The sequence below is a fragment of the Pyricularia grisea genome (assembly GCF_004355905.1).
Source record: "Pyricularia grisea strain NI907 chromosome Unknown Pyricularia_grisea_NI907_Scaffold_7, whole genome shotgun sequence".
Classification (NCBI taxonomy): domain Eukaryota; kingdom Fungi; phylum Ascomycota; class Sordariomycetes; order Magnaporthales; family Pyriculariaceae; genus Pyricularia; species Pyricularia grisea.
Genome location: NW_022156720.1, coordinates 815,514 through 827,791, shown reverse-complemented (window position 1 = coordinate 827,791; position 12,278 = coordinate 815,514). Strand labels below are relative to the sequence as shown.

Genomic DNA, 12,278 nt, shown 5'->3' with positions numbered 1-12,278 from the left:
GCTGTCTCAGCTGATTATTGGCCAGCTTCAGCATCTGCACTTTGGAAAGAAGGGGTATCCATCTAGATTAGTCGGATGCTGGTCCCTGATTTGTCTGGTCAAATAGACAGTGCCAACCCGTCACATATCGACTGCCGACGCGGGCGACAAGGTGGCGAAGGATCAAAACCAATAAAATGATGACGGACGTTGCAAACCTATGAGAGACCGGTTTGTCTAGCTAATAAAAATATTTCTAGTAAGACATCATGCACGTATCCTACTGCAGCTATAGACAATACTTTGGTTTGGTTCTCTTCCAGCCAATCATATCATCTCGGTTACACCCCAGATTTAGCAGAACGCGGGGATGACTAGGGAAGGAAGGGACTGGACCAGTGTATCGCCCGGGCGATAATCATTGCCGGATACAAAACACGGGTAGGGACATTGTTTCGGGAGTCGTTGAATTGCTTAGCGTTGCTTGTTTTTATCTGTCAAAGACTGGGCGCAAGCTTGGTTGCCTGGCTTTTAGGCAACTAGGCTTTTCCACTTGATGAAGCCGTTAGATGGGTTCGGGAATAGGAATGAGTATTATTAGGGTAGCTCTGTGGATATCTTGATGCACCATAGGTAAGAGGCGTTATTTGTTTGCCTCATGGCGGTGAATCTGTTCATCTAGCTGTCCCCCACGCTAAGTTCACCCATTGTACAAGTTCATTTATATTGCGGCGTATTGCATCCCAGTTTTTCATGACTTGATCATGAGTTTTGATGGTGAGAATGGCTTCATAGCCCCATGAATCCAGATCCAATTTGGACTCAACAATAATCACGATAACCGCCTACTACTATATAAATTGCGAGTGAGCACCTTTTTTAAATAGCCTATTTTGGAGGTTCCGTACCTCGGACCTTGTAGCCAAATTTGGATGTTGTACAACATAATACTGCACGTGACGAACATGAAGTGGATTCGGTTCACTCAACCGATGTAAATACCGAGTGGTATGCCATTTCATTGGCTGAGACTGGGCAGTAGAGGTTTCCTTCCCATGGTTGCGCTTTTCTGTTGTAACGGTTGATGTGCTATATACCATAAGTTGGAGCTGCAGGCAGCAACCCTTCCTTGGTGAATAGACGAGGTATGTTCTAGCTGCTTCTGTGACTGGTTTCTCTGCTAAGATTGAAGAGAAAATATTTACCGGGAATCATGCAGAGCTGGAGCTTCGCTTAGCGTATCTGAAAGACACACACACGCATATAAAACAAAATCTCCTAGCTGATAACCATGATCGTCATCAGCTGGGAAATCGTCAAACTAGAGCTGACATTGGTCCTGCTACCTAATCTGGCTAGGCTGAACGGCTGCATGGTTCGGCAACGCACATCGGATAAAATAGCCGTAGCTTTGGAGTCATGTACATTCGTTCAGCTCCGACAAATATTCTCTAGTGTCTAATAAGCTCACTGTCTATATTGACTGCAAAATATACCGTCCACCCCACCAGTTGCTGACCACATGCTCAATAGCTCTGGCCACCAATGAACCTCGCAGGAATGAGACAAATAAATATGGTACTGACAAAAGCACTGCTTCCAGCCAGATACAAGACTCCATTCTGACTAACCGCCAACACCCTGGCCCCAACCAACGGCGCAATGATACCAAACACGCGACCAAAGAATGACGCCGCGCCACAGGCTGTCCCTCTCACAGGAGCTGGGAAGAATTCTGGAGTCATGCCGTATAGAATAGCGTTGAACATGCTTTGGAAGCAGTAGACGAGTCCGCTGATGCCAATGTAGCTGTTTGCGTCGTGGACTGCTGTAAATGCGAACAGCATGCCGCCAAAGAGAGCAGACGACACAACCATGGAAAGCCTTCGCCACTTGTAGATGGTCGTACCGGCCAGAACTCCGGGGATGCCAAACAGTTTGATGTATATGTAGGATAGGTAGGTCCATTGAAGGCCTAGGCCGAGTTCGGTGCCACGGTTGCGGAGGATGGTCGGTAGGAATGCGCCGGAGATGGAGAATGCGAACTGTAAGAGGCGGGAGCAAGGTTAGCGTTGACAGAAGTAAAAGCTGAGGTAGAGACACGGAAGAAGAGAAGCAAGAAAAACAAATACGTACGTAGTCGAAGCAGTAGACGAGGAAAACGCAAATCGTCAACCAAGCCATAACCGGACTACTAAAGAGCACCTTTAGTCGCGACATTTCAAACTTGAACTTTTGAAACAACGACAGATCCTTCTGCCTCTCCCCAGAACCCAACACGATGCGACCTTCCCGTCCCTCCACACCAGGCGAGGGGTCATCGTCCCCGTCAAGGTTCTCAAAACTCTCGATCGAAATGGTGCATGGGACCTTGTTGAACTTGGCGATATACTGCAACACCTCGACGGCGTCCGCGTCCCTACCCCGAAAGAGCAGAAATTTGGGCGACTCCTTGAACTTGAACAGAAAGAAGCGCCCGATAAACGCCGCGATGGTGATGGACCCGATCGTAAACATGGTGTACCGCCATCCCCAGTTGTCCTGCTTGCTACAGCACGCTTGTCCATTGGGCACGTTTTTGCAAGACTCGAGATCCGTGGCGCAAGAGTAGTTTGGGATGAAGCCGTATGTGATGGCCGAGCAGACAATCACTCCGAGGGGTTGAAAGACGGACAGGGTTGGGAGGAGCCAGCGTTTGCCGCGGGGAAGCAACTCCAGGCAGATTGTAGTGTCGATGGGGACGTTGCCACCTACGCCGATGCCGACAAATGCTGCAAGGACGAGCACGCCGTTGTATGAGTCTGGTGCGCCGAGGCAAATTCCGAAGATGCTGGCTATCAGGACGGTAAAGTTAAAGGCCCAGTACCGGCCAATTATGTCCGTCACGACACCCCAGAAGAGGGCGCCGGCGGTGAGGCCTGCGTTGAATGCTGTGCTGAGGTTTCCCGAATCCACGGCGCTGAATCCAAACTCTTGCTTGATCGAGGGAAGGATGAGACCAAAGGCTTGAGCCCATCTGTTGCTGATTAGCGGGCGGTACCCCGTCGGAGGTCTGACAGTCTGACTTGACGTACAATAGATCTAAAAAGTAGCCGAACCCACAGAGCAAAAAGACCATCCACTGGTATCGACCCATACCTTGAGCTGCTAGCTCGCGATTGACCAGTAGAGCCTTTTTCTCGTAGATGGTAAGGCCTTCCATCTCCGAATCATATCCGTCTGGAGTACCATGACGGTTGATTGGGGCCTCGTCGATAGAAGAGCCGCTTCCGCCTTCTCTAACATTTGCAACCTTGCTATTTTCCATCCTGTCAATCTGGCGATCAACGTTGACTTGCGACAAAATAATCGCACTGATATGAGGAAGACGAGGGAAGAGAAACAAAGGTCAATAAATGTTGACGCAGTCTCTGTAGCACAGAAAACAAAAAATGCGGAGATCTATGATTGCCTGGACTCGAGGAGGTAGTCTAGACTACGCTAGACCTGGTTGCTAGGTAATCAGCATCCAATCCCTCGGTTGTCGGAAAAGTTTAAACATCTCTAGCGCGCCTATCATTTTGTATCAATTTCATCTAATTTTTTTCTCGCCACGTGGGTAGGGTAACGTGTGTCGACGACCGATTGCTTTCTACCACTCAACTACGTCAACGACTTTGGAGAGATAAGCTACTACGCCTTGTGCAACGGCACGAAGCGAGGGGGCTGCAGGAGGGGTAGCTAGCGCTTACCTGCGGATGCTGCAACAATTTAGGGCGATTATAGACCTCATGATCTTTAAAATAAGTAGAGGGATATTGATTTCATTGTGTTCAAGCGAATTAAATATATGCAAGCCTTTAATCGAATCGTGAGGTTATCGTAAGGAACAAGACACTTTGAGCTAGGGAAGCTAGAGACGGCCACTAAACTTAAGAGTGGACGGCGTGGGGTGACTGCGACGCTAGGCCAGATCGAGAAGACGCTAACCCACTAAATCATCCCCAACAGTGGACGGCTCGGACGGCAAGGACGGGTAGTGCACTGCTTGGCGACCCTTCCCTAACCCTGGACAGACCTGAGCCAAGTAACTGTCTCCAGCAGCCAGCTACGTCATGTCATATCCTGGCAACACCCACAACTTTTAATCACAACCAATCGCCTCGACAAAGAATCATGGTAACAAAACTCAAAGATACCAGGTTTTTTGATCATTTGTGTTGGCCAAGCTTCCGATATGGATTTTACAGGGATTTTAATCTGGGGTAGCGACCCTCGTTGGATGCAACATGTCAACTCAACTTTAACTGCATTACAACAGATCTTGACTTTTTGGATAAATCTGTGCATATCTGGCGATTTACCAGCAATATCCCTTAGAACTATAATCATGATATAAATAAACTATTCGTTAATACTATAATATTCTTGTATCGAAATACCCAACACGACAACAGCGACAGCAACAGTTGAACATCCAAAAATGCTTCCCACAGTCCTCCTCCTGTCCACAATCCTTACATCTACCATAACCGCCGGCTTCCCCAACCTATTAGACGAACTTTTCTACATCCGCATAGACGATTTTAAAGACGCAATGTTGACGACCCACAACCGGTTCCGGTCCGAATACTCTGCCTTTGACCGGAAATGGAACGACACACTCGCCGAGTCGTCAACCTTCTACCTCGACGAGGTTGCCATTTCGTTAGATTGCGAGTTTGAACATTCGGATGGTCCCTACGGCGAGAATTTATTTTTGGGGTATTCCAACGCGTCGGTTGGAGTGATTGCGTGGGGTGACGAGAGGCGAGAGTACGATTTCGGCAGGGGGGGGGGGGGGGGGGGGGGGGGGTGTTTGATGAAAGCACAGGGCATTTTACGCAGATGGTTTGGAAGAATACGAGCGATGTAGGGTGTGGGAGGAAATTGTGCGGTGAAGGAGATGAAGGGGATGGATAGTCTCAGTGCTCAGACTAGACCCCCGTGCGTTGCAGGGTGGACCGGGCGCTCCATGTACCTTTCAGCCACATGGCTTTTCGATTAATCAAATCGGCCGAAAAGATCGCGCCCGTTTTAGTCTGAGGACATCTTGTCGATTATCGCCGCATATGGAGGTAGTTGTACAGTATATGCACTGTGTACGCTTTGTACGCGCAACGGCGATACAGTTAAAATACTGTGTGTGTTTTTATCAACAGTGTGTGATCTTTGGTTGGACCCGCAGGTATAAACAAAGCCACAATTGAGCCACGCTCAATTGGTGGAGCTCGCGTTCAGGGATGAGCCCTGAGATTAGAATTGAACGCATAAATTTCTATTCCAACAAAAAAGGCATTATGCACCGGATTGACCGAGCTATGGAATTAATGCACATTAGCTGTTCAATTTGAAAATCGTGACTCGTACAACTCTTAGTTCGTGGGTAACCGTTTAACCCAAGGAAAGATTTGAAGATATAAAGTTACAATTTATCAACCTTAGTGCCATCCTGTTTTTCAACATTCACTCAATACACTTTCTTTTCGGTTAACCGTTCAGGCTCTTCCACGAGTTTGATTTTTTATTTAAATTTTTCATTTCCACAATGCTTGCTAACTCTTGTTTCCTTTCCTTGTCGTTGGCGTTTTAGCCACACCTATCCCTGCCGGAAACGAAGGGTTAGAGACATCGCCAAAGACAAAGCCTTCATTGGAAGAGCTTGATACACTCTCCCGCCAGCAGCGCGGTGAAGACCATGGTTATTTTGTGGGACTGCCCGAGGGACATTCCGGGGACAAGATGTTTGTGGAGGTAATCACACGGAAGAAAAATATTCCCCCGGGTTCACGTCCACCGAGGCCTCCTAAGTCCGCCAACAAACCCGTCCAGAAAACGGCTTCTGAAGGCGACACCCCTTCCGGCTATGTGGGAAGGCCCCTGGAGGCTCCGTAAAGTGGCCGGAAGCCCGGGCCCGCCAGCCAGCCCCATCAAAATAACCATAAATAATCGCCCTCGAGTTTTGCCGGTTTCTCAGGGCCTGAAAAGGTTGAAAAGCTCTAGAAGATAGTTGATTGGAAGTAGAACGCCACGACTTCTTCGGCTTTGGTAAGGGAAGCAATCCAGCCTATTCTGGTCAGCGAGGCCTGACAAGTTTTATGAGCTTCGTTTGTAAACCAGGGCCCTGCGAAGTAAGAGCCAGTAGGTGATAGAAAATATACCATATTGGACCAGGTTATTAAACTATAGATTGTTTATGAAAAACACTTTTAATTTGGACAAGAGCGTTTAAATGCAAACCAGTAAACTTTCGAGGTAGCAGGTGCATTCTCATTGCAATCTCGACCAGGCACAATGCCACAAAACTACTTTTAAATTTTCACACAAGACGCGCCGTCACACTACTGTTTCCCCCCCCCCCCCAACCTCCCTCCACAGCTCCTCGATCCCCTCGGCATTCTGATGCCCCTCACCCTGAAACTGAACCCACGCCTTCTCTGCCAGCCTCAAAGGATCCCTGGCTCTGTGTCCAGCCTCGAGGAAAGCCCGGGCTGTGAGCGTGTAGTAAACGACCACCTGGGGGTACAGCTGCTCCAGCTCGATCAGCGCCCCCATCTAGTCCACCACTATGGCGACCTCTTCCGAGCTCGGATCTTTCGCCCCCCTCAGCCTAATGCCGAGATCGCGCGAGGGGAATGGCGCAGTGGTTACGTGCCACGGCTGTTACCAATGTAACTTGGGTTCGAATCCTGCTCCCTCTACCTCCTTCCACTTCGTGTGACTAGGATAACCCGGTTCGCCATCGACAACAGCTGCCCGCCCTTTGGAATCGAGCACACACTTGTTGGGAACTTCGTTAGAGGGGTAACGACCATCAGGATCGCTGATTTGGTACAGGCTTTTCTTCGCGATCAGCCAAAAGCGTGTCATACCTCCGCAGGCATTCTACAGAGGGTTTTCCTTGTCTCAAGGTTCTTTTCTCCAACGGTCTGGTGAACTTATAAATGAGGCGAATACGGGTAACATCTGGTCGGCGGGACAAGTCCTCCTTCAGGAACCACCTGGAGGTGCTAAGCGTAGAGGACCAACGATTTCCAATATTATATAATTGATAATTTTAAAACATTTACATGAATAAAAGCGCTTTATTATATCTTGGCCACTTTTTACCAATATATTGTTACGACCAGGGTTGACACCGACACGATTAGGCAAAAACGGAAGAAGTGTCGGGAACCCAAACCAAAACCCCCAAAAACCACGGACAGGAACAGAGAAAAAAGGTACAAGGTCACGTGATAATAAAATAAGAAACCCTAACCCGATTATTAAAGGGAAATAATCACATAGGCAAAATAATTACCACCCCCGAATAATTATTATTATGGAGTAATTATTTACGGGGAATAATTATTGGTTTATATAAAACACGCTTATTACCATATAAATAAATTCGATTTTAAAATTGTTTAACAGCAATCAAATTTTAATTAACCTTAATATTTATTTAAAAACGATTATAATTTTACCCCAATTATTAAAAATTCCCAATTACCCAATTAAACGTTTAATTGTTTTAACCCATTGTATTTTATTATAAAAATAGGTTATCCAATACCTTAATCGTAATATTTTAATTATTTTTATTTAATATTTTGCTTTAAAATATACCGAGTAATATTACCGACAATATATTTTCCCAATCCTTTAAAAATAATATTTTTAATACCTTTATAACGACCGGCAAGGCGGCCCAAAAAGCCCTTATTCGGCCCAAAAACGATAACGATAATAAAAACGAAAAAGACCAGTTCCGCCGACAGGTTGCTTAAACCAACCAAAAATTCCACGAATAAATATTCCGCGCAACCCAATTTTAAAAGAGATTTCAGGTTTTTCGAACCAATATTAACGTTATTTTAACCCTTTTTAATAAATGCGAAAAATTTAAATTTAACCCCCCAACCATATTCGATAATATATTTAAATAATTTAAAAAATATTTCGTACAAATACGTACCTATTAAATATTCTATTTGGAAATTTTCCGCAATAAGACGGAAAAAGTGGTGTACGCGGCCATTTTCTTCCGAAAACGAACTTTGTTTTGGTTTGAATTTTTATTATAAAAATGGTTTAATATACCCCCCGAAAAACGACGTTAAAAAATCACCGACATTTTTTCAATTTTCGTAAAATATAAACGCACCTTCCGTTCTTTATTCCAAAAATCCGATAAAAAACGATAAACCGAATAAAATTTGGCCAATTTGCGATAAATTAAATTAGCTTTTATTTATACAGTTAAATTTAAAAAATTAATAATAAGGTTAAATATAATCGAAAAAATTAAAATTTTCCAATTTTATTAAAGATTAAAATTAAAAATGAAAAATAAAATATCCAAATTTGACCGATCCGAAAACTTTTTTAAATACGTCGAATTTGCCATTAAATTCAATAACCGAAGTTATAAACGCCGATAAAAGAAATAAAACGGATAGCGAATATTCGTTACCGCAATTCGACAAGCCAATACGGGACGCAAATACCAATATTCCCAACTAATATACCATAAAAATAACGGTGGATGGCAATAATTCCGTTATATAACACCCTAAATTTACAATATAATTTATAATATTTATAATAAACCTATAAATTTTAATATTATACAGTATAAAAAACCCCGTAAAAATCCTAAAAGCGGTAAATGTTTTAAATGCGATAAAATAAGATATATCGCTAAAAATTGCCCTAAAAACCAGAAAAACACCCCTAATTTTAAAAATAAAACCAAAAAACCACGAAAATTTTATACCATTAACTACCAGTAAATATAATTTAATTAATATAACGTAATGAATTGGATTATTTATTATAATAATAATTATATAATATATAATAATTCCAAAATCGACGTAGGTTAGTATTTATAAAAACCCCGAAATATTCGAATTTTAGCAATAAAAAACCGAATATCCCTAAAAATAGGATAACCAGCGAAATTATACCGATAAAAAACCCAATTACCCGAATTTACAAATTTAAACGTCTCCGGAAAATTAGATGAGGAATTTTTGGGATAAATCCACCATATTAAAATAATTAATTAATTTTTAATACAAAAATTAAACGAAAATTCGGAGGAAAAATCCAGCGAAAAAAAAACCATATTTTCGAACTAATATAATATAATAAAAAAAAATAACCCATATATATACGAAAAAAAATATATCGATTTATACCGAAACGACCAATTAATATAATTTCCCGGATTACCATTTTAAATATAAATTCGACATTTTACGGGACCAATTAATGCAATTTTCGGAAACTACCAGATTTTAAACACCAAATATTTCCGATATATAGAAATTTTTTGGGCAAAATATTTCCAAAATAATTGTAAATTCCATTTAAATAGGAAAATAATCCATAATTTTTTCCCACGACGACGTAAAATAATAAATATTTACGAAATATATATTATAATCGACCTATTAAATTGGAAAATTAAAATAAAACTTAATACCGAACCAATAGCAATTTTTACGTTTAACGATAATTACCCCATAACGTATTACAACCAAAAATAATTTCCATGGTACAAATATATCCGAAACGTATATAAAATAAATATATTAACCAAAATATAGGCCTGGCACGAATAAAAATCACGGTAACCAGAATTTGCACCAATAACCAAAATTATATAAAACCCTAACGTACGAAATAACGAAATAACCACGAACGCACGTAAAACATCCGTACCAACGAAATGTCACGGCCAGGCATACATTGGAGAACCTCAGTGTATTAGGCGCTATCGACGAAAATTCTAAACTGAAGAGAAGAGAGAAATTACAATCGACGACGCGCTCAAGAGACGCGCTTAAATCCGGAGGTAGTGGATCCTTGTCCGATCCCTGGCTCGGTGTGGAGCCGAGTCGTGATTCTGAGGGTAGGTCTAGGGGCCTGATCCTCACATTACCCCCCTCTAAGGCCTGATCGACGTAGGCGGTCAGAGTCTTGAGTTTGTCACGTGTGTCTCCTCGGGGCCTTCCTCCGCTCTCGTGTCTTTTTCGCATCGTGCTCGGCAACATTGTCCTCGGGTCCGTCCTCCGCAAAAACATCCTCTGCTGCGCTCCTGATCCACTGTTGCAAATTTACCGGAGGTCCTGCTGCGTCCGGGTACTCCCTGTGAAAGGTATCCAGCAGTACTGGTGAATTTTTCAAGTCGCGGGCCTCATACCATGTCTCATCAGGGTCGAGTCCGACCCACGATACCTGATATTGCNAAAATTAAAATAACCAAACGGTATAGGGCACCGAATAACGACGATAAAAACGAAATAAAAAACCCTAAATATTACGTAAAATACGGTAATAAAACACAAATATATATTTTTTAATATATAATTCGATAAAAGATTTATACGAATATTTTTCGATAATAAAATATAAAATAATTATATATTATTAAAAATTGTAACGGAACGACGGATATTTTGGCAGTAAAAAAAAATTATATTAATTATAAACCGTGGAAAAAAAGGCGATTTTATACGGGAACGGTATTATTAAAATAAAAACCGTACATTTTTGGATGGAAAATTACGGACGAAAAAAATAAACTATTTTGGATATTACGGAAATAAAAAATAAAAACATAATTTTAAAAAATTTTTGGTTTAGGAAAAATAATCCCAAAATAAATTGGACAACCGGCCAAATTTAATAAAAAAAATATTTAATTATTAAATAATTTACAATATATAAAAATTTATATAGGAAATATAAAATACGGATAAACCAAATAAAATAAATAACGTATTTACGAAAAAGACAACCAAACCCGAAGCTAATATTGGAAAAAAAACGATTATTTATAAATTAAAACCGATCCAATTATATAATATTAAATATAAGCGAATAAACCAAAAACGGCAAAATTCCAAAAAAATACCAAATTTATATACGATTATTCAACTAAAAATTCGAAATAGGATTACCCGAATATAATCCATTCGACCACGAAATACCATTTGAAAAAAAAACCCAACCAAAATTCCATAAAATATACGGTTTAAATCCAATATAAATAAAAATATTAAACGAATATTTTGCAAAAAATTTTAAAAAAAGTTATATTAAATTATTAATATTATTAATAAAATACCCAATCCTTTTCGTACCAAAAAAAAACGGAAAATTACGATTAAACGTGGATTACAAATAATTAAACGACATTATCATGAGAAATTATTACCCATTTCCATTAATAGGAAAATTCCGAAATATATTTTATTAAATATAATGGTTTACGATATTAAACTTTAAAAAAATATATAATTTAATCCGTATAAAAAAAGCGAAAAATGGAAAACCGCGTTTCGCATTAAATAAAAATATTACGAATACCTGGTAATGTTTTTCGGTTTTACCAACGTCCTAATAATTTTTTAAACCATAATTAACCACGTTTTTAAAAGATATTTAAACATTTTCGTCGTTATTTATTTAAATAATATTCTTATTTTTTCCAAAACATTGGAAAAATATAAAAAACACGTTTACACGGTTTTATAAAAATTACAAAACGTTAAACTTTTAATTAAACCAGGAAAATGTTTTTTTATAATAAACAAATTAATTTTTTAAAATATATTATCGTTTTTGGAAAAGTTAAAATAAAAAAATTAAAAATCCAAATAATAAAAAAATGGCTTTAATTATAAAACGTAAAGGACGTTCGAGCTTTTTTCGGATTTGTAAATTTTTACAAAAAGTTTATTAAAAAATACGGCGCGATTACCACCCTATTAACCAATATAACCAAAAAAAACCTAAAATTCCAATAAACGGAATAAAACGTAATAAACCTTTAAACAATTACGAAACGCAATAATCCGAAAACCGATTTTCAAAATACTAAACCCAACGAAACCTTTCGAAATCGAAACCGACGCATCCGATTACACAATTGGAGGATAATTTAACCAACGAAACGAAAAGAAAATTACACCTTTGCGCCTTTTTTTCGCAGAAATTATATAAACCAGAATTAAATTACCAAATATACGATAAAAAATTAATAATTATTATTCAAATATTTGAAAATTAAAAACCCCAATTATTCGGAATTAGATATAAGGTGTTAATTTATATAAACCACAAAAACCTATCCTATTTTATTACCAATAAAATATTAAATAAACGATAAATTAAATGGTTGAAATTCCTGTTAAAATTCCATTTTAGGATTATTTACCGAAAAAAAAACAAAAAACGGCAGGGCCGACGTTTTTAACCGAAAATTAAACCACGAAAATATTATA

The 12,278-nt window shown here is 40.0% G+C and overlaps 2 protein-coding genes across 2 annotated transcripts; one reads left to right on the top strand and one right to left on the bottom strand.

Moving 5' to 3' along the window:
- Nucleotides 1-1,349: 1,349 nt before the first annotated feature.
- On the bottom strand, nucleotides 1,350-3,553 carry PgNI_09265 (uncharacterized protein). Its single transcript, XM_031129252.1, has 3 exons — nucleotides 3,054-3,553; nucleotides 2,116-3,031; nucleotides 1,350-2,024 (listed from the first exon to the last, which is right to left on the bottom strand). The coding sequence occupies exons 1-3, from the start codon at nucleotides 3,284-3,286 to the stop codon at nucleotides 1,506-1,508; spliced, it is 1,668 nt and encodes a 555-aa protein (XP_030977796.1). The 5' UTR covers nucleotides 3,287-3,553; the 3' UTR covers nucleotides 1,350-1,505.
- Nucleotides 3,554-4,441: 888 nt separating this feature from the next.
- On the top strand, nucleotides 4,442-5,892 carry PgNI_09264 (uncharacterized protein; the record flags this gene model as incomplete). Its single annotated transcript, XM_031129251.1, has 2 exons — nucleotides 4,442-4,694; nucleotides 5,591-5,892. The coding sequence occupies 2 exons, from the start codon at nucleotides 4,442-4,444 to the stop codon at nucleotides 5,890-5,892; spliced, it is 555 nt and encodes a 184-aa protein (XP_030977795.1).
- Between the last annotated feature and the right edge of the window lie 6,386 nt (nucleotides 5,893-12,278).